Source organism: Erythrolamprus reginae, chromosome 3, assembly GCF_031021105.1.
Source record: "Erythrolamprus reginae isolate rEryReg1 chromosome 3, rEryReg1.hap1, whole genome shotgun sequence".
Classification (NCBI taxonomy): domain Eukaryota; kingdom Metazoa; phylum Chordata; class Lepidosauria; order Squamata; family Dipsadidae; genus Erythrolamprus; species Erythrolamprus reginae.
Genome location: NC_091952.1, coordinates 10,480,781 through 10,502,964, shown reverse-complemented (window position 1 = coordinate 10,502,964; position 22,184 = coordinate 10,480,781). Strand labels below are relative to the sequence as shown.

The 22,184-nt window shown below is 43.1% G+C and overlaps 1 protein-coding gene across 13 annotated transcripts in view; it reads right to left on the bottom strand.

Moving 5' to 3' along the window:
• Nucleotides 1-22,184, bottom strand: part of DIDO1 (death inducer-obliterator 1) — a 124,111-nt gene that overhangs the window by 60,679 nt on the left and 41,248 nt on the right. For 5 of the 13 annotated variants that reach the window (XM_070744469.1, XM_070744470.1, XM_070744480.1 and 2 more), the window contains 3 exons: nucleotides 4,170-4,374; nucleotides 2,352-2,450; nucleotides 525-1,383 (listed from right to left, as the gene is read on the bottom strand). In XM_070744469.1, coding sequence (XP_070600570.1) covers nucleotides 525-1,383; nucleotides 2,352-2,450; nucleotides 4,170-4,374 — 1,163 coding nt within the window. Of the gene's footprint in view, nucleotides 1-524; nucleotides 1,384-2,351; nucleotides 2,451-4,070; nucleotides 4,375-7,125; nucleotides 7,309-22,184 lie in introns of all 13 variants that reach the window. The other 8 variants (XM_070744468.1, XM_070744467.1, XM_070744477.1 and 5 more) reach the window with 5 other exon arrangements.

Genomic DNA, 22,184 nt, shown 5'->3' with positions numbered 1-22,184 from the left:
CGTCTTACGAACCTTTCATCTTACGAACCTCCCCCTGGCACCAATTAAGTTCGTATCTTGAGGTACCACTGTATATGATTTCGACTGTGTTTACCCATTCAGAGCTTTGTTCTGTTTGTCTGCCATCAATATATGCCCCATAGAAAGTGTCCCTGTAGTCTTGATTTCCATTTTTGAAGCTAGCTATTTTCCTCTGCCAGTTTTGACTTTATAGCATTCAACATTATTGAAATTTTGCTACAATACAGAAAAGTGTGAAACCAAATTGTTTAAAGAATGCCCGGCAGTGGACTTTAAAACACGCAACTGTTCTCATACATTTAAATTAATACGCAGTTTTTCCATCATCATTTAATCCTCCATTCTCCCCTTTTCTATCAACATTGTCTATAGCATTTGTTGCTAAAAGCACTAATATGAAAACTCTTTTTTGATCTTTAACGAAGCGTACATGTAGAGAGTTTCTCAGATGTTTACTGGACCCATTTTATGAAATACTTTTGACATTATTTATAAAGGAATACCTGTTGTTGTGAGGCTGCTGACAGATACAATAAAGCGTACTGGGGTCGTACCCTTCTGCTTCTGATTTGCGCTTTGTGCGTTCTTCAGGTTCATCGGTGATCTGTGGAATACATTTTATTTCTTTCTTAATCTGAGTTCCTTCGGTGATTTCCTTGGAGACAGAGCCTTGTTCTCCAGCCTCAGCATAATCTGTAATTCCTGGTTCTTGCTTTACAGTTGTTTCATGCTTAATTTGGCTGCTGGTCTGGATGTCAGCTGGCTCAGCAGGCATTTGTTCTGGATGTTTCTTCCTGACTTGATTCTGTATCTCTTTCAGCGATAGCTCTGAGGGCTTCTCTTCCACCCTTTTCTTTCTCAGTCGGTTCTGCAACTCTTTCAATGTTAACCCATCACTATCGCTGTCAGATGTATCTTCCACATCCTCTTCCTCATTGTGCTCTTTAGCACGTCTTCGTTTTCGACCTGGCTGACCTTTGCCGTCATTAGAACGGGGTTTTTGAGTTACATTTTTTATATCGGGAATGCTATCTACACTCCCTTCCGAAGCAGTTTCGACATCGGTAACATGGCAAGAAGTTGGCTCGTTGAAGTCATCAAGAGCTGTGGGAAGATTCTTCCGTCCTCTGCGCCTCACGGTCGTAAGAAATTCTTCCACCCGTTCAGTAGGCTTTGGCTGCCGTCCACTACGCCGAGGAGCCAGGCTTTGCTGCTGAGGAGATACTTGTTCAGCAATGTCCATGTCGGCATCTCCTAAGCCTTCCCGTTTTGCAATGGTAGTCCTACGAAAACCCCACGTTTTCTTGAACTCCTTGCTAGTGGGTTTCACAGTTTTTTGTTTGTCCTCATTGTCATCCGCAGCTAACGAAGGGGAAAGAATTATGTCTTTTATAAAGATCAAAAGTCTGAAATACAGTATCACTTCCATAAGCATCCTTGGAGAAATATGGAGTACTGCAAAGTATGCTCTGTCAAAATACTTTTAGGGGCAAAATACATAGCCTCACTTGACTTGTAGTGTATAATGTTAAATATAACTTCTTATCCTATCAATAGAAATACAGGTAGTCCTTGACTTACCACAGTTCCTTTAGTGACCGTTTGAAGTTACATCGGAACTGAAAGAAGTGACTTATGACCATTTTTCACACTTATGATCTTTGCAGCATTCAAAGGTCATGTGATTTACACTCAGATGCTTGGCAACTGGTTCATATTTATGACAGTTGCAGTGTCAAGCAAAGTCAATGGGGGAAGCCAGATTCACTTAACTGCAGTGATCCACTTAACAAATGTGGCAATGCAAGTCATAACATGGGGCAAAACTGACTTAAACAAATTTTCACTTAGCGACATAAATTCTGGGCTCAAGGCGAAGACTATTCAATACCTGTCCCCATTCTAATGTATTTATAAAGGACAGCATTTGATTACAGGGAATATTTCTGATACTTGATGCCTATTTACACAACCTGAACCCTCATTATCCTTATCAGGAGGAAAAGTGCAGTCACATTACCACTAGCATAGTCACAATATTACAGCAGCTGACTGTCCTGGCAATAATGATCAAAAAATATGACGGGAGAATGCCTGTTGCTGTTGTACTACTATGTCCAAGACAGCTTCTGAATTATAAATTCAGAGGCGGAACTAAACATGTATTCCCATAGAAAGAAAACTACTCCAAGATACTAGAATCCAACCCCTTGGGTTCATCAAAAGTTTGCCAATGCAGTGGTGCGATTTGGACCTTTCCAGCCTAAGCAAAACAGTGGGAATGAAGCTTAGCTTCTATTAAATTTACTTCCCTAAATAAAATAATTTACCAAGAGAAGAATTTTCCATGTTAGACTGAGACTCCAGTGTCATAGATTCCAAACTGTCTTCTTCCATAGTATTGATATTACTGTTCCAAAAAGTCACCTCTGAAAACAGATAAAAAGTAATGATAAGCATGTATGGATGTTTGTGTGTGAGCACATGCCTTCAAGTCATTGGTGACTCCTGGCAACTGCCTGGAGAAGCCTCTGTAGTTTTCTTGGCAAGATTTCAGAGGTGGTTTGCCACAACCTCCTTGGCTAAGCCAGAAAAAAGTGTGACTGGCCCAATGTCATCCAGCTGACATAAGTGAAATTCTGATATAGCCTCACTTACTAAATTTCATTTTAAACAACAGATTACTATGCAAGCATTTTATTGCCTCCTTCTTCATGTCTATTAGAAAGATCCAATTCTTAAATAATTGGTCTATTATTAGAGCTTTTTGGATGCACTGTTATCAAATGATCTGGAATATTTACAGCTTGTCTTTCAAGGCAACAAGATCTGCATGAACAGGAGGTGAGCTACAGTAAATATACTGTCAAAGAAATACATATAACAAAACCATGTATTCTTAAAAATGTCTTAAATCTGAATTATCTCTCCTGTCACAAAATTATTAGAAATACTGAAGATGATTTATTCATACTTGATAACCTGCAGCTTCACTCATCCCGATCCTCTAAAAGGTTCTGGCTTCACTCCAGTTTTCTAACAAATATTTATCAATGTATTTCCTTACTTTACCATCATTTCTCCATTGTCTGACATAGGTTTAATTGCTCCGAACAGAAAAATCTCTCCAAAATCATGATACCACCCAATCAGATTTCAGACTCTTTCTCACTTGTAACATAGTTCTGTTGTACCCCCTTATCTGCAGAGCTCCCCTTATCCAATACACCAGGGATTGGAGACCTATGGTTTGCGGGATGAAGGTGATCCATCACTCATGATTATTTGACTCAGAGTTCCAAAATATATATATTTCTCTGGCCTGCAAGGGAGGGAAAGAGTGCCACCACCACCACCACCTCCTTACGCGATCATTTATGTGACAGCTTCACCTTGGCACAGGTAGAGCAATAAGTCCCCTGGAAATTTGGTGGTAGCAGCATGGTTTCTGCCCTACAGACAAGAAAGAAACTAATCCCTGCAGTACACTTTGCATCACTGAACTCTAGAGTCCTTTATCCTGTGATCAAGGCATTATGAAAGGTATGACTGCCTTTGGAAGCAGATGGAAATCATTTTAATAGTAGTTTGATAATATCACAGTGCCTAATCTTGCATTAGCAGACCTAGCATAGCAATGCTATGCATTAGTCCTACCCAAGATTTTGGAGAATGATTTTTGTCCTATAATGCAGCAAGTTCAATGGCCCTTGATGCTAGAAGCACCAAATACTGGGACCAGAATGGAATATATCGATAGTTTGTCTTGTTTATGATAAGAGTTCACACACAACTTTTCTACAGCTTTTATCAATGCCATCTTAAAAAAACAGCTTTTCTCCTTTCAGCTTATAACATTGCCATCACATAAACAAAGCAGCATGCTATCCTTTCTCTCCCAATATGTCAATCGTTTGTCCTCAGGTGGCCCTTGGTGAAATTTAAAATATCCAATTTGATTTAATGTCACACCGCAATTTCTGAAGAAAAAGAAAGTTGTGGTACAGTATATCACAACATGCAATTGACATTTTAATGGAAGGGTTTACCTTTGAAGGTGAAGAAAGGTTAACAGTACAGACGAATCCCGTCTCCAGAATAAGCAAGAGAAACAGAAGAGTCTTCACTATCCTCTAAATGCTTTTTACCTGACACAGCATTAGAGGTTGCTGGAATTAGTTCTTCCTGTCCACTTAAGCCAAGGGAGGAATCACAGGAGGGCAGAAGAAAATCAGAGTCATTCAGCATAATCCCAACAACAGACGCTATTCGGGGGAAGCCAATAGAGTAATGGTCATCTGGATGCCATCCTGAAGACTCTGAAACCAGCAATGCTCCACTCGATACAGCTGCCTGTTACAGGAAAATTTATTTATAGTTTTCTTACCTAAATTACTTTTTAAGTTAGAAAACTAGGTATTAAAACTTTCATCAATAAATTTAAAAGTGAATTTAATCACACCGCAAAGCAATGTGGGATCTAATACATATTAAGCATTTTATTAGGCTGTAAGAATCATCAAGTCTTTTTAATCACTGATTTATAGAAAAGCAACCTCTAAGACCTCAAAAAGGTTTTCACTATTTAAAAACAATACTGGCATAATTTACAGAACCAAAGCAAAGTAATACACATAAAATTCATGTTCACTCTGTTCAGTAAAAGATACTCAAAATAATCCTCAGTATTTGCAATTACTGTTGGATTTCTTATTTCTAAACATTTGTTTATAGAGCTATTTACCTCTCTGCTCCCCAGCTATCCTTAAAGTAAATGTGGTATTTCCCAACTGACAAATCCCAACTACCACAAAATCAAAAATCTGAACATTCTGATCAGCTTCCCTTAAAGGGGCAGCACAGAAAACGTTCTGCTGTTGATTTTTGATATTCACAGAAAACTAGTCACATTTTATACCAGGGGTCGGGAACCTATGGCTCGCGAGCCAGATATGGCTCTTTTGATGGCCGTATCTGGCTCGCAGACAGGGCTCCTTGCACTGAGCTCCCGCTCGCAGCTGTCCCCTGGCTCCTGCTCGATGCCACGGTTTTCGGCGCTGTCCTGCTGGGCCCCAAAGACGGAAGGCAGGAAGAAGGAGAGCTCCATTCTTCTCGCCTTTTTCCCGCCTTCCGTCTTTGGGGCACAGCAGGACAGCGCAGAAAACCGCGGCATCGAGCAGAAGCCGGGGGACAGCTGCGAGCGGGAGCCCCAGGAGGGAAGTACCAGCAGCGCCCCGCCCAGCTGAAGCTTCACTGGCATCGGCGGCGGTGGGAGGGGGGGGGCTGCAGCGGCCGCAGGCAGTCGCAGGGAGATGGCGGCGGCGAGAGGGAGCTCCAGCTGGGCTGGGGGTTCGGGGGGGGGGCCATGAACGCCGCCCGGAGCCAATGGCTTCTTTTGGGCTTACTTGAATTCCTGCTGCTGGTAAGCGCGCGCGGGTGGCCGGGTGGGAAGGGCGAGGCGCGAGGGGGAGGCAAGTGGAGAAGCGGAGAGAGAGAGAAGTGGACCAAAAGAAAGAAAAGGGAAAGAGAGGGAGGGAAAGAGAAATGGAGAGGAAGGAAGGAGGGAGGGAGGGGAGGGAGAGAAGGAAGGAAGAGAAAGGAGGGTAGAAAGAGAGGGAGAGAGAGAGGAGAGAGAAAGGAAGATGAGAGATAGAAAGGAAGAGAGAGAAAGAAAGAGGGATAGAAAGAGAGAGAGAGGGAGAGATGCTCAGTGAGCCTTTCTTTGAAGTTGCCTTTCTTTCTTTCTTTCTCTCTTTCTCTTTCTCTCTTGCTCTTTCATTCTTTTTTCTTTCTCTTTCTTTCTTTCTTTCTCTTTCTTTCTCTCCTTCCTTCCCTCCTTCCATTTCTTTCATTCCCCCTCTCTATTTTTATTTCTCTTTCATTCTTTCTTTCTCTCTTTCTTGCTTTCTTTCTTGCTCTTTTTCTTTCTCTCTTTTACCTTCCCTTCCTCTATTTCTTCTTTTCTTTCTCCTTCCTACCTTCTTCCCTCCCTCCCTTCCTTCAGTCCTTCCTCTCTTACTCTCCCCTTTCATAAGTTTCCTTGCTTCCTTCCTCTGTTCCTGTCCCTTCCCCCTTTCTTTCTTTCTTTCTTTCTTTCCTTCCTTCCTTCCTTCCTTCCCTCCCTCCATTTCTTGCTTTCCTTCTCCTTCCTCCCTTGTTTCCTCCCTCATTCCCTTCTTTCACTCCTTCTTCTCTTACTCTCCCCTTTCACACCTTTCCTTGCTTTCTTTGCACCCTTCCTCTGTTCCTGTCCCTTCCCTCTTTCCTTCCTTCCTTCCCACCCTCCGTCCATTCATTCACCCATTCCTCTCTTGATCGCCCCTTTTACCATTCCTTCCTTCCTTCCTTCCGATGTGGGCCTGGGCCAGCAGAGTAGTTTGCTTTTGCACCCCGTCTCGAGCTCCCTTGGTGCCAACCCGGCCCTCCCCACTTCAGAGAGAAGGGGGAGAAAGAGAGAGAGAGAAAGAGAAAGAGAGAGATAAAAAGAGAAAGATAGAGGGAGGGAGAGAAAGAGATAGAAAGAGACAAAGAGAGGGGGAGAGAAAGAGAGAGAGAAAGAAAGAAAGAAAGAAAGAGAGAAAGGGAGATACGTACGGCTCTCGCGGAATTATATTTCAAAATATGTGGCGTTTACGGCTCTCTTAGCCAAAAAGGTTCCTGACCCCTGTTTTATACAATATCCTGACTTCTGTATCTTGCTACAATGGCTATTGAACAACGCCCTTAGTTATTACACACAAACTCCTTAAACAACTATTTGTCTCCGAAATCATGTTTCTCTTTTATTTGTAATATCTTAGTTGCCATCTGGATGCAAAACAATTGAAGTCTGTAAAATTAGCCCAATTATATTCCACAACTGGCTTATTATCTACTAACTTGTAGGGACATGTGAAATATATTTTTTCAATTAAAACATTAATTTTCTTCTATTTATATAAAAAAAGTTAACATTAAAACATGTTGCATTATGAATACATCCAGATTAACACTTATTATGGAAGGCCAATCATGGAAACTTTCTAAATACTATGAAGATTAAATCAATAGAGAAAAAATGGGATGCTCTTGCGAATCCTGAAATGACATTGAGGTACTGAATACCTTCACTAAACTGCCTTGTGGTCCACTGCTTGAAGCAGTAACTATATCCCAGGAATCAGAGGTTGATGTCTGAAGAGATTCTGAGTTTAAAGAGCTTCTTTCCACGATGCTGCTCTGTAATAACCTCTCAATCTCCCTGTTAAGAATCTCCAACTCATCACACATCATGCAATTTTAAAAGATCTGCCAGAAGAAGAGGGAAAAATTGGCTAATCATTTCTTGTTCGATTCCCACACACGCATACACACACAAATCTTTAGTTATAAAAGTCTATTCATGTTTCCACAAAGAGGCACCTTAAACATTATATGCAATCTGGAAAGAATAAATGGAATTTAAAGCTATTTATGCTAAGAAACCTACCCATTATTGTACTAACATGTCTAACATGCCTGTCAGAATAAAAACTAGCATCCAGAACAGCTAGCCAACAGTAAATTTGACTCTTTTTTGGAGCAATTTGGGTGGGGGGAGTTTTGCCTCCATCTCACCCATCAAAATTGGAATGCAAGAAATTAGGCTAAAACCTCCAGCACACATAAGCCTCCCCATTTCCCATCTAGTAACTCAATGCTGAAACATGTATTAAAAGAGAAAACTATTAATCGGAGGGAGATCCTGATTATCCTTTCCTTCTCTCCAACTGCTTCTGCTTGTTGGAAAAACAGGGTTGTGAAATTCCATGGAGGATAAGGACTGCACCCATATTTGAATCTAATTAATTCAGGTGACATGGCAACCTTGTGGACGTCTGTTTTAATTAGCATTGTGAGGAACTCATTTTTAAAATAACACTTCAGCAACTGCAGAAGTAGATCTGAAAGTGTATTGTTGGCTGTCTAGAATATGGGGAAGTTACTCCAGTTGAACCTAATTAATGTTTTGCAAAAATAAATGTACATTCATCTTTTTCCTGCAAAGTATTTCATTCATGTATTTCAATTTGCATTTCCATAGAAATGCGTGACACAATGCACTGAGTGACATTCCTGCTTTGAAATGTCAAAGTTATTTCAGTCAATTTTCATTCTATGTGGGCCTGCCTTTGAATTTGTCATACTCACCAATCCTTTTAAAGAGCCACTGGTAATCTTACAGAATTGTAGCTTATGGCAGTCAAATATTTTTATAATGAAACATTTAATATTTTGGTATTTACTTAAATATTTAATATTTTGGAGGACTAGACTGGGGTGGGTGGAAGGTGTCAGCTATGGTACATGTACATAGCCAGGATTTTTTTTTCTGAAGGCGAGAAAAAATTTGAATGTTTCTTTATTTTGCCTTTAATTATTCTGAGCTTATACTGAAGTATATGCTACGCTTTTTGAATATCACCTGCCTCAAAATACAGGAAGCCATGGTAGAAATTGGCTGCGTATATTCACTCAACTTAATAGTTTGAACTGACCAATCATGTTTACTCCCAAATTTTGATAATTTAATTACACTAACACAAAAGCTACCCTTTTGTCACATTATCATGATAAATCTGATTTACTTCAAATGCTAGTAATCTTCAATCAACTTGAAATGTTACTTAATTTCTATTATTTATGTCTAGAAATATTTTCCTTAAAATCAGCCAGGATCTTAAGAGTTATATGTACCCAATAGTGCATGCGGAAAAATTCCTGCATTCAACTGCCATTGCTAAAATCTGTATTGTTGAAAGCCTGTTGGGTCTTAATTTCCAATATCCCCGGGCCATGCAGAGTACAGTTGACAAAAATTTCAAATTAAGACATCAGCATGCCCTGAAGTGGGCAAGTCAAGTTATAAAATGTTAAAGAGCAATCACTAAATGACAAGATGGAGCAATATATTAAAAACTAAAATCAAAGACAGATAAATCTGGACAAGATTTTTATAACTATTAGCATAATATGTTATGACAAATAAATACTGTACTGCATCTTCAGCTATCAGAACATGAGTGTTTGATCGGGAGCATCTGGAAGAAGACAGCAGCCTTGGCTGACCTGCAGCTAACAAGCAATAAAATGCTAGGAAGACTGTGTTTTCTACACAGCCATACATTAAAACTATACCAGGTACTGTATCTATTAACAATGCTTTCATCAAATGTAATTTCAAGATAATCAAACTTAAACATAATTAAAATCTTTTTTATTTGAAAGCTGTATTTAATTAAGCGCAAAACTGCATATACGGGAAGTCCTCACCTTACAACAGCACGTCAAAGTTTTTTCTGAACTTTCAGTTTGTTCGTTGGGCAATTATTTTACCTCCAAGGAAGTGTCCGGAGGGCAAAACGGCCTTTCCCCAAAAATCAGCTGGCCAGCGCATGCACGCACACTAGAACTGACACAGGGCAGTGTCTCACGTGCCATCTGATACACAGGCAGGGCCCTCTCTGTAGGCACACGAGCTGTTACCCAAGTTCAGCTCCATTACGCATGTGCGCCTCCCGCCGGCCAGCTGATCTTTGAGTCTCTGTCACGCAAGCATGGGGTGAATGTGGGAGATGTGCGTGCATGCTTGGGATTGAGCACATGTGGGGGCAAATATGCATGTACAGGGTGGGGGCTTACACGAACATGCACAGGGCACATGAACGCATGCACGGAGAGCACAAAGGTGTCGCTCACACATCCTTGGGACGCATGGTGGGTGGTCACATGTACGTAATGACAAAAGATTAGCCATCACTCACATAGGGTAACAATTATTTATGTCTTTTTAATATAAAAACTAATATTTTTGGAAGCATCAAAATAGCAACATTACACTATGAATATATGATTTATTTATCTATTAGATTAGATTTTACAGATTAAGAGAGTTGGAAAGGACCTTGTTGGTCACCTAGTCCAAGCCCCTGCTCAACTAGGAAACCCTACACCAGTGATGGCGAACCTTTTTTCCCTCGGGTGCCAAAAGAGTGTGTGTGCATGCTATCGCACATGCACGAGTGCCCACACCCATAATTCAATGCCTGGGGAAGGCGAACACAGCCTCCCCTGCCCACCAAAGGCCCTCTGGAGGCTGGAAATCGCCCGTTTCCCAATTTCTGGTGAGCCCAGAAGGCTCGTGTTTTGCCCTCCCCAGGCTCCAAAGGCTTCCCTGGAGTCAGTGGAGGGTAAAAACGCCCTCCTCCACCCCCACCCCCCCCGAGGCTCTCTGGATGCCAAAAACGCCCTCCCGGAGCCTCTGTGCGAGCCAAAAATCAGGTGGCCAGCAGATATGGCTTCGTGTGCCACCTGTGGAACCCGTGCCATAGGTTCACCATCACTGCCCTACACCATTTCTGAGAAAGATTTACAAGATTTACTTCAGAGTGACTCCATAATGACTGTTGGTAGCTTATACTATATAAGAGTAACAATAAGCAGAAGAAACCATTCACAAGTCAAGACAAATGAATGCCAAATACTTCACAAAATATACTGGTCAGCTCAACAGCCTCTCCCCCTTTGCCAGGTCTGGAAAAAGTCAGATTTTGAATAATTTCTAGAGCACTATTAGGGAAGACTAAAGATTTCTGGGGTGACGCTATTCCAAGATATCTCAACAAGACAATATGTCCCTGGTTGGGAATAAAAAGTTTCTAAAATACTTCATTTCTCTCTCTCTCTTCAGAGAGGGAAACAATGAGAATAGGTGTTGTAACCTTACCTGAATGCCTCTTCTCATCCGGTGAACCAGCCTTCACAATGGGTTATCCTCAACCAATCATCTTGAGGAACGAGTCAGTCAATTTGAATATGTGCTTGGATCCCTTTTAGCCCCAGATCTGACGGATCCAAAGACTAGACTTGAGCATGGCAACTCAATAAAAAATAGCTAGTGAGGCTTCCCTCCCACGGTTCAGTGTCAGACCATAAATAAGGGGTAAAACGTGGGGGTGGAGCCAGCCTTCACAATGGGATGTACCAAAACAGAGGTCCCGGGGGAGAGGGGATAGTGTTCCGCATGGGCTAATGAGCATCCCCCACCTGTTGCAGGACTCTCCTGCCGAAGGAGGCGTTTGCTGATGCATAAGAATCAATCTTGTAATGGCAGATAAATTGTGAAGAATGCAGCCAGACATACTTCTTCAAGTGAAGCCTGTGTGGCCCAGGCCGCTAATGCGGCCATGCTCCTGGTTGAATGAGATGTGATTCCTGCCGGAACCAGCATGGCTGCTAACTTGTACATTTTGGCGATAGCAGTCCTGATCCAGCATGTCCTATGGTGGCTGAAGACAGTTGCCCAGGGATCTAGGATGAAGCTCCACAAAGAGAGCCTCCGTTTACCGAACCACCTTTGTGTGGATCAGACAGATCTTCACACATCTAGTGTATACCACTGTCGTTCTGCTTGATGGACTGGGTGAGCGCAGAATGAATGTAGGATGAGTTCCTGAGATTGGTGGAACACTGAATTCACTTTAGGAAGAAAGGAAAGGTCAAGGCCAAGGGTCACCTTATCCAGCGGAAAGATGCAGAGATACCCAATTGAGAGTGCAGAGAGCTCTGAAATATGTTGTGTTGATGTGATGGCCACCAAGAAGGCCACTTTTAAGATTATGTGTTTCAGTGAAGCCTCCCATAACAAGGTCCCGTAAAAGACATTAGCACTTTTGGGAGATTCCAGGTGGTATTTTATAATGATGTATTGCTGGTGGGCATAGGTCTGTAGCCCCCCTTGAGGAAACGGTAAATGGCTGGAAACTGTGACAGGGATTCACACTGATCACAGGACAGAATGGACAAGAGTGCTGTCAGCGAAGGCTGCTTGGGGGACAGACCCTTTTCAAGGCCCTCCTTCAGGAACATTAGGATCTTTGGAAGAGGGATACACACTGGTGAAAGGTTTTCCTTTCTACACCATCCACAGAAGGACTTCCACGTGGCGGCGTAAATATGGTTGGTGGATGGCCAACAAGATGTCTGCATAATGAGGATGACGTCCTGATCATAGTCATGCTATGCTACAACGCACCATTCAGCCTCCATACAGTCAGCCAGACCCTGCTGGGTGACATAGGGTCCCCTGCATGAGTATATCCTCTGAAGGAGGCTACCGCCAGAGCTGGGCAGTAGAAAGTGCTTGGGGGTTGGCAAACCTTGCTCATCTGGGTCAGAACAGGGCCACCAGAATCAGCTCCGTCTGTTCTGACTGAATCTTTTGTAATAGCTCCGGTATGACTGGCAGTGGTGGGAACAGGTAGAGGAGACCCTTGGGCCATGGGCTGCAGAGAGCTTTCACCTGTTCCGCTCCTTGGGAGGGGAAGTAGGAGAAGAACCTGGGAAGTTGGGAGTAGACAAGTGTTGCAAAAAGGTTGACCAGTGGAAGTCCAAATCGTTGGGTAAGCTGGTGGAAGAGCACTGGTAGTAGCCTCCATTCCGCCTGATTCACCCGGGACTGGCTCAAACAGTCTGCCTGCAAGTTGCAACTCCCTAATATAGGGTCCAAAGTTAAGGATAGAAGATGCCTCTTTGCCCACTGGCCCAGTTTCATGGCTTCTGCCTGAAGCGATCTGGATCTGGTTGATGTGGGCCTTTGTCGATAGGTTGTCTGTCAAGACCAGGATGTCGCATCCTGAGATACAATGTTGGAATTGTTTTAGGGGTAGACTGCCCTCAGCTCCAACCAGTTGATTGAGTGCGAGGTCTCCCTTGCAGACCACTCACCTTGTGCCATGGCTCCCTGTACGCGGGCTTCCCATCCCATCAAATTGGCATCTGTGGTTACTACTGTGGTCTGGAAGGAGCTGACTCTGGAGATGGCTAAGGAAGTCCACCAGGATGGGGATATGCGCACCTGCAGAGAGCGCTGAACCTTTATGGATGACATGGCTTGTCTCACTTTCTGGAAGGGTAAAGGAACCATTGAAGTTCCGTAGCATTGAGACAAGCCCAGGGTGCGATAGATAACAGAAAATCATTTTCCCCAATAGAGGAAAGGCATTCTAGGGGTGTCTTCTTTTCATTCCAGACCTGAAGAACTAGCTATTTGTTACTGTCTTGTCTATCTGAAGAAAGATATACAGTGCAAGTTAAAGAGTTAATGACTGAGCCTAGGTGCTGGATAGTAGTGAAAGGTAAAATATGGTTTTTGTCAAAATTTATGAAAAAACCATGATTCTGGAGGCATCCTATGGTTATGTCTAGATGTTGTTGGATAGGTTCCCTGGATAGGGCGTGGATAAGGATGTCATCCAGGTACCAATGAATGTACACTGGAATGGTGCGCAGGTGGGCCAAGACAGCCCCCCCCAAGACCGCTAGGATCTTAGTGAACATCTTAGGGGCTGAAGAGAGTCCGAAGGGGAAGTGCCCTATATTGGAAGTGTTTCATGCTATAGCAGAAATGGATGAAGCGTCTGTGAGGCTTGAAAATAGGAATGTGCAGGTGCTCATATGCATGAATGTGCTCTATTAGATCTAAGGATGCCATAAAGTCGCCCCTCTAGAAGACAGCGAGGATGGAAAGAGAGCGCATCTTCGTATATTAAATAGCGATTCAATCTTTTTAAGTCCAGAATTGCTTTCCATCCCCCAATGCTTTGGGAACCACAAAGAGAATGGAATAGAATCCCTGTCTTCATTGGTTTGGGGGCACTGGTTGAATGACTCTGATAGAGGATAAATGACCGATTGCCACCTCCATTAATTTCTTTTTGGTAGGAATGAAGGAAACTGAACATTTGATGAAGAATTGGGGTGGGGTAGAGAAGAATTCCAACATGATACCCCTGCTTACGATATCTCATACCTAAGAGTCCTGTGTGGAATGCTTCCAGGCTGGCCAAAATTTGGCCAACCTGCCTCCAATTGGAGCATGGGAGGGTTTGGGGTACCCCTTCTGTGTCACTGCTGGGAGGATTTTTTTGCTTGTCTGTGGTTTCCACTAATAGAGAATCCAGTCCTTCACCAAAGAGAGTCTTTTCTAATGAGTCCTGCTGCTATGTGCCATTTGAGGTGCGAACCTGCCTGCCACTTCCTCAGCCATTGCATAAGTCTGGTCACAACTGGACTTGTTGGTGAAGCAGGGTGTCAAAAGCGTGGAGTCCGCTAGGAACTTCACTGCTGCAAAAGTCTTGTTGCATAGTAGATGGGATATGCTCCTGTATCTGTTCGAGTCACAGAACCTGTTCCAGCACAGCCTTTTTCCCTGTGCGAGGGATAAAGGAGGAAGTGGTGGAAGACCTGATGGCCCAAGCTGCAGAATGGTGGGTCTTGATCAGGGACTGTTCGATAAGTTTCTCCTCCACTTTCAAGATCTCCTCCATTTCACCTGGAACTGTTGTGGAAGAGTATAGTCCTCTAATTGGAACATCTACTACTGGTACAAAAAGGAAATTAGAAAGATTAGATGCCACATTAAAAAACATTTTGTTGTGGGAGGAGGTGGAGGGGCCGATGTTGGGACGGAGCCGTGACCTTCCATTGTCTCTATAAAAAGCTGTGGAATAGGAATAACATCCACCTCTGACCTTACCTCCGAAAAGAGGGGATTGGGTTGATCCTCAGGCAATGCTGATGAAGAAGCGGGAACTTTAATGCTGCTTGTGTCTTAACTAGTAATGATTTAAACAAAGAAGGAGGGAATAGGTCAGTCATGAGTGATTGGTCTGTGGAGAGGCCTTCATCCTGACAGATTCAATCTGGTATCAGCCTCATCTGGGATCTCTCCTTTTGGAACACTAAGAACTGATTCTTCTGAAGAGTCCTCTGAACTGTGCCCACTGACATCTGATCTGTTTTTAGAAGGGGCACTTGCTCGCTCTTTGGAAGAAGCTGAGGAGGAGGTAGAAGAGGGGGGGGACTTCCCCCCAAAATGACTGCAGACTAGACAAGAGTGCCTGTTACAGAGCTTCTGCCATCAGGGATCGAAGGTCTGCTGGATCAATGATTACTTGGGATCCTGCTTGAGGGGCGGGTCCTTGGTTAAGTGCTAGCAATGCCAGTTAGGGAGTGTCCTGCAATTCCTGCCCCTTTTGTGTATCTGAGACTCCCTTTGGGTCTGATCCTCCCCACAGATTTCCGCTTGCTCTAGAGATACTGGTAGTGTCCAGAGCCAGGACGTCTCCCTCAGTGCCAATACCTGCCTGCCCTGGATCTTCCCTAGAAGACTGAATGTTTTGGCTCTTGCCCTTTCACAAATCCTTTACAGCGCCTGTGGCATTGTTCTTCTACTTGTTAGGTGGCCCTCGAGGGTCCCTTGCAGGATCCATGCGAATGGGATGAGGATTGCTCTGATCAGGGAGGAGACTGGTCTGTTGAAGAGGCCAATTCTCCTTCTGATGAGTTCCTGTTGGACTTCTTATGTCTTTTTCTTCCCGCATTTGGGCTATGGCTCTCTGACACCATGCCTCCCCCTCATGAATGGGGCACACTGTGATGATGTATGCAGCCTCCGTCCTTAGGGACATCCTCCAAGATGGCTGCCTCCAGTGATTCCTCTTGGCTGGCCCCAAGATGGCTGCCCCCTAAGTGACCACATGGCGCTTTGTTTCCAGGTGGCCCAATGATTTGTGGGTCCAATTAGGCCCCATTCTATAATTGGCTGTCACGTCTCCCCGACTCTGCACCTAGTCTGTCGCTCAACAAAGCGAAATGAAGGGGCCTGTGGGCACTGCGGGGCCAGATAACACTGGCGTTGCTGGGGCTGAATGTGAATGCCTCCCTTGTGCCGTTCTGTTGGTAATGTGGTGCCGCAAGAGACTCCAACATCACTCCCACTGAGGAATAGCAAAGGGAGGAGGGGGGTGAACTTTATTTCTGGTCTCCTTGCCTCCTGACAGAGATAGGTTGAATAGTTGCCACGATTTGACTCCAGGATGGAGGCCTGATAAAGGATTGTGGAGTCTGGGGAGCTTCTGCTGCAGGGAACGTGCTGTCTCTGGCCTTCTCACATGGCCACCACCCCTGGAAGGACTTCTCGTAAAAATCTCAGTGGGCGGCGGTTAGCCGCATGAGTTGAGACAAAGTTGCAAATTTGCTCCAGAGTGCTAGCGGCTCTCTTCTAGAAGGGTTGGGCTTTAGGGGCACGGGAAATCATTGGGCGTAGCTTGCCTGAAGACTGGTTGTGGAGTCAGCCCAAATCCTCTCTCCAGTTCTTTGTCCAGATTCCCTGCTCCAAAAAGGTACCTGTGGATAGCCCTGACAAGGATTATTGTGGTAATCAGTAGGAAGATGGATTGGGAAATCAGTTGGAGGCTGGAAGGAATTAGAGGGTGTTAGGGGCTAACTAAAAGGAGAGGAAGGGATTATAACTACTTTTGTATAAGATCTGGAAAGCAATGAGGGGAAACCAAAGTATACCAAAAGGGCAGGGAGAGAAGGCAGAGAAGGATATCAAGAAGGATTAAGGTGCAGTAAGGATACCAGCAACGACTTTCCTCTTGAAGGGTTGAGTCAGATTTGAGGCTACAAGTAATTTCCAAGCAAGTACAGTAGTACCTCGTGATACGAACCCGTGATATGAACTTTTTCAGATACGAACCCGGGGTTCGGAAATTTTTTGCCTCTTCTTACAAACTTTTTTTGCCTTACGAATCCACCGCCGCGAACACTGAACCCGGAAGTTCGGCAAAAGTTTGAGTTCGGGAGAACGCCAAGAAGCGCCGCTGCCCGGCTGTCACCTTCGAAGAACCGTGGAGCTGTCGGCCGGTCAGGAGGCTCAAATGGAGGTGGAGAATCCCAATAGGGAATTCCAGGGGCGGAGCTTTGACTTCACTGAGACGTCCTGCCTAGCTGGCCACATTCGGAGTTTAAGACACACCCAAATTTTCAGCCTCTTTTGGGGTGGGAGGGAGCAGGTGCATCGTATACTCCAAAAATACGGTAACCATTTCAACATTATTTTAAAATTAAATGTGGACTCTGAGATTCATATAAGGAGAACATAGCAATGAAAAAACTGGTTTTCAAATTCTTAAGCATCTATGAAGAACCCAATATATTAATTCAAACAAGACTGAACAAGTCAAACAAAGCAACTCCCTTTGCCTATTTTTTGCTAGTGATACTGCCCATAGTCTGGAGTTCGATTCTGACCTTCCATGCTTCCAAGTCAGTAAAATGAGGATCCAAATTGTTGGGGACAATATGTAAACAGTTCAGTGTGTGCTGTAAAGCACTATGGGGTGATATAAATCTAAGTGCTATTGCTATTGTTGTGCTATTCCACAGTAACAGTAACAACAAATAAACATAGATAAAGGGAAGGGATGGTATGAAATGGAATGAATGGAAGGGAAATTTACAGATGGTAGAAGGAAAGGAAAGGAATGGAGGAGATAATATCCAGAGGAGTTGACCACACATCCTAACTGAAGCGAGGACTGAGTCAAAAGCGGGGAAACGGCTACCGGACAGAACAGATATTGAAAAACAGGCTCAGTCCTCATTGGCTGACAGATGAGTCAACCCACGTCTGGCTGCTATCTCCTCCCCTCTATGGAAAAAAGATAAATCTTTTGGGTAGCCAAAGTAAGGCAGGTTAGGCTGCTCTCTTACACCTCTCTTCCCTTCAAAATTTCAAAAAAGTAATTTCCTCTCCAACTGGGAAAGCAGTAAGAAAGTTTGGAAATGTTTATTCAATAAATATATAAAGTACACATTTATTAAATGGGTTATTGGAATATACAGTATCATGCAGACAATGCAGGAATCATCTTTAAACAAATGGAAGGTTAGGAATAAGGGATTAAATGTATATGTATCAAATGCAAAAGAATGAATGTTTATTATGCAGGAATTCAAATCAAAAACCTTGCACTAAAAATGAATATTAACTTGGTTACCAAGGGTAATGTAACTGAATGTAATACACAAGTCCAGAATTAAGCAAGTACAAGTGCAAGATGGCAGCCATATTAATATTAATTTAATAAAGAAGTAAATAGAGTGAATAAATCCTCTAATTTTTAACATTGTTTTAAAAATTGGTAACAGTGCTACAACACCTGACTCCAAAATGACTGTATGGAAATATCCAAACTCATAGATGGGAAACATTTCTATCAAAAGCAACTAAAATAATAAGAGAGTTTTCAGATTCCAGATTCTTTCTCATGCACATGAATTATAAAAATATTGTTTTACTATTATTTGTACAAATCACACTATTTGATAGAAATGGAGAGGCTGTTGAGCTTGCTTAGGAATTGAGCAGGATCAAGATTGTACCTAATCTCACTTCATGGATTGTATTGTGCAGATACATGCCTCTTTTTCAGCTGGCTAAGAATCCTTGGGGTTTGGGCATTAAAGGGTGATTACATGAATTAGCTCTTAACACCAGTTATTCTGAAAGTACATGGCCTGTACAGCATAACATCAGTATTTTATCTCTGTACAAAGTATTCTTTAGAGCTGGCAAGAACAGGTGCAAGTATTTGCAATGCTCCTGAGCACCAGTACAACTAACACAAATTCATGCAGAATCAGTTGTAGTCTAGCACTCTATATATTTAAATATTAAGAAATAAGGAAATATGATTGACCAGTAAAAAACTTGAAAATTGATGTCGTTATATCAAAACTAGAAGTGATATAAAATAATGCAGGAAACATCACAATAAGTATAAAAAGAGAGCCATATGGGTCCATGACAAACTTTTCAAATTAATGTTTTTCGACCAAAATGGTCATGGTGTGACATTTGAGTTTTTCTTAAATGAGAGATGGAGGGAAAGAGAGAAAGGAAGGAAGGGAAGAAAGACTAGAATAGCATAATTACCATATATATAGGTCACTACTTTCTGAAGTCTCCAAGAAATGAAATCAATCTGAGAACAACAAACCTTGAACCAAAACTTATTAATGTTTCGATTATGCTCTAATTTTTTAATAAAGCTTTCTTGGTTTACATTTGTCTTCAGAATCCTAAAAAGATTCTACACTTCTGAAAAAAATACATTGTAATTGGTTTTTACTCTTCTAGTCTACTTTGTTCCACACAGTACTTCCAAGAGCAAGCCAATAAAGTATAATAATCCCTATAATCCAAACTTTTTTTATACATATACCCAGACCCTCTTTCTGGACTTTGTTCTTCTGGCATGGGATGCCTTAACAAAAGGCAGCAAGTAGGTGAAATGATTAAAAAAAAAGCAGATGGTGGCTAACCAGATTCACACAATTGTCAAGAAAACTCTGATAGCATCCATGTAGTCCCTAGGAGTCAAATGTAATTTAAAGGAAATTGAATGCTTTCTCCAAAATCCAGGGAAAAATAGATACTATTGGAACAAGTGACAAATTTATTAAACTTAAAAAGAAAGTGAGAGGGGATGTCAGAAATTGCCAAAAAAAACCTTCTAGCAGCCTTGTTTATATATAGCTGCAAAATGGAAGTTCCATAAACCATTTCTATCAAACTCATACTAAAAATTAACTATTTCAGACAATTATAGTTTATCTGGAAAAAATAGATGGCTATGAGACTTTATCTATATTGAATTTCAGCATTTTCTAGAGTCTAGTTCCCATTGCAGGATTCCATACCTAAACATAATTAATTCTTACTTGGACAGTAAGAAACATGATACTTAAAGGAACTTTTTACAGACTAACCATATAGGCATGTTTAGGTAATACAGTGGAACCTCGACATACGAGCAGCTCTACTTACGAGCTACTCGAGATAAGAGCTGGGAGGGGAGCGACATTTTTGTTCGCCTCCCGAACTCACATTCGGGATACGAGCGCCAAGGAGCTGTCTCCTGAAGCCGAACGCTAACTTCCGCGGTCGGCTTCAGGAGACAGCTGCGAAGCGGCGCGGGTGTTTTAAAACGTCGCAGCCGGCCTGGGGGGCTCGGGGGCAAGCCTCCGAGCCCCCCAGGCCGGCTGCGACGTTTTAAAACACCCGCGCCGCTTCGCAGCTGTCTCCTGAAGCCGAACGCTAACTTCCGCATTCGGCGGCAGCGGGGGGGGGGGGGGTTTGTTGCACGGATTAATTGACTTTACATTGTTTCCTATGGGAAACAATGTTTCGTCATACGAGCGTTCCGACTTATGAGCCTCCTTCCGGAACCAATTAGTCTCGTAAGTCGGGGTTCTACTGTATAGTAAGCGAGCATATAGGAATACACAGCTTCATTGCTTATGGAGTCCAGCATAATTGTTGAGCTTTCCGCTCCTTCCTTCCCCTCCCCCGCTCTTTTGGCATAACTCTTAACTTGTTTTCTATTATTATTTTCACACTCCTCTGTTTATCTACCCTTCTCTTTCCTTCTCTTTCTTTCTTGTTTTAAAGTTTCTACTAAAAAAGGGAAGTGGAATTGTATGAAAAAGAATAGTTGGTAACGTTATCTGTTATCCACCTGTGCATTACAATCTGGGTGCCTTATTTTACAAGCAATTCTTATTTACATTATTTACTCCTATACCAGTACTAATCTTTTGTGATGGCTGTTTTTTGGAGGGAAGTGCAACCTCACGTTAGTGTGAGTTTATACTGGTATAAATAAATATGTAGTATGTGTAAGTACCTCACATCTACCCATTTACTAGGAGAAACATTTCTAAGTTGGGTATTACATTAATTTGGATATGCTTATACATATTTTTCAGCCTTGTTCTTTCTGGAAGAATGGGTAGAAAGAAGACCATTTTAAATTTTTACTTCTCAGTAGCTATATTTCAACTGGCTGTTTACAAGTACAGGCATAATTGGAGAAAAGTTCAGTCAAGCCTCTATTTCAAAATAGACTTAAAAAAAATTGGCTCTAAACATCTCCAACTAAGTGAGCTACATGTTTTGAAGTCTCACAATTGGCAATGCTTCTTGGGGCTAATCCAAAATAAGGCGCAGATGTCCTTTCCCTGCCAGTTAAGCGTTACATCACTATTCCAGAATTATTATCTGCCTAGTAGAAAATTACAACAGATAGGTCTCAAGCTTCAAATACAATTTAACCAAACTCATTACATGAACACTGATAGAGGTCAGATTCCATGGATTAAGCAAAAATAGATCAAACAAAAAACTTGCCACACAAACTCTCTGCCACCCAACAGACATTAAATTAACCCACACATTAAATAATGAAAGCTGTATCGCTGTTGTTGGCCCAGAGAAGCAACACCACAGGACCAGAAATTAGCAGTCTACTTTTATTTATATATTTTTTTAAAAAATCTTTTCAGGACAGTAACACTGACATTTTGGACAAAGAAGAAAAATGGCTTGAGAGAGGAGTAAAGAAATCAGTTTATGCCAAAATGGAAAAATTCTTCCTTCAATCAAGGTGAAGGCCTCAGACACAACCTGTCACCCATTTTTATGCTGTTCTTGCATATAGTCCCCAGGAAAATTAAGACCACCTTCACAGGTTCACCAGGGAGGCCACCCTTAATGACCACCTAGGAGAAAGGATTTAGGAGTTGGAGCATTTATATCTCAAGGATTTTCTGCCTACTCACCTAAGGAGCCTATCCAGATTTCGGTGAGACATGAAACTTCCCAGGTATATATATATACAGTGGCCCCCCGATTATCGCGAGGGTTCCGTTCCAGGACCCCTCGCAATGATCGGTTTTTCACGAAGTAGCGGTGCGGAAGTAAAAACACCATCTGCGCATGCGCAGATGGTGTTTTTACTTCTGCCGCAGCAGCGAGGAGCCGAAGATTGGGGTTTCCCCGCCGCCCACGCAAACTCCTCGCTGCTGCCGCGCCCGCCGCTTGTCCGCCGCCTGCCTGCCCGCGCGCCCGCCCTTCGCCCACCCACGCCGTTCGCTCGCGCCGCTTCCCAGCTGAGTCCTGAAGCGAACTTCCGAAAGTTCGCCTTTGACGTTTGGCTTCGGGACTCAGTTGGGAAGCCGCGCGGCTGTTTTAAAACGTCGCCGCCGGCATGGGGGGCTTCCTAGCAGCCCCCCAAACCCGGGTTGGGGGTCCGGGGGTGCTGGCAAGCCCCCCATGACATTTCAAAACAGCCGCGCGGCTTCCCAACTGAGTCCCAAAGCCAAACGCGGAAGTTCGCCTTTGACGTTTGGCTTCGGGACTCAGTTGGGAAGCCGCGCGGCTGTTTTAAAACGTCGCCGCCGGCATGGGGGGCTTGCAAGCACCCCCCAGAACCCGGGCGAGCAGCGAGCGAAGG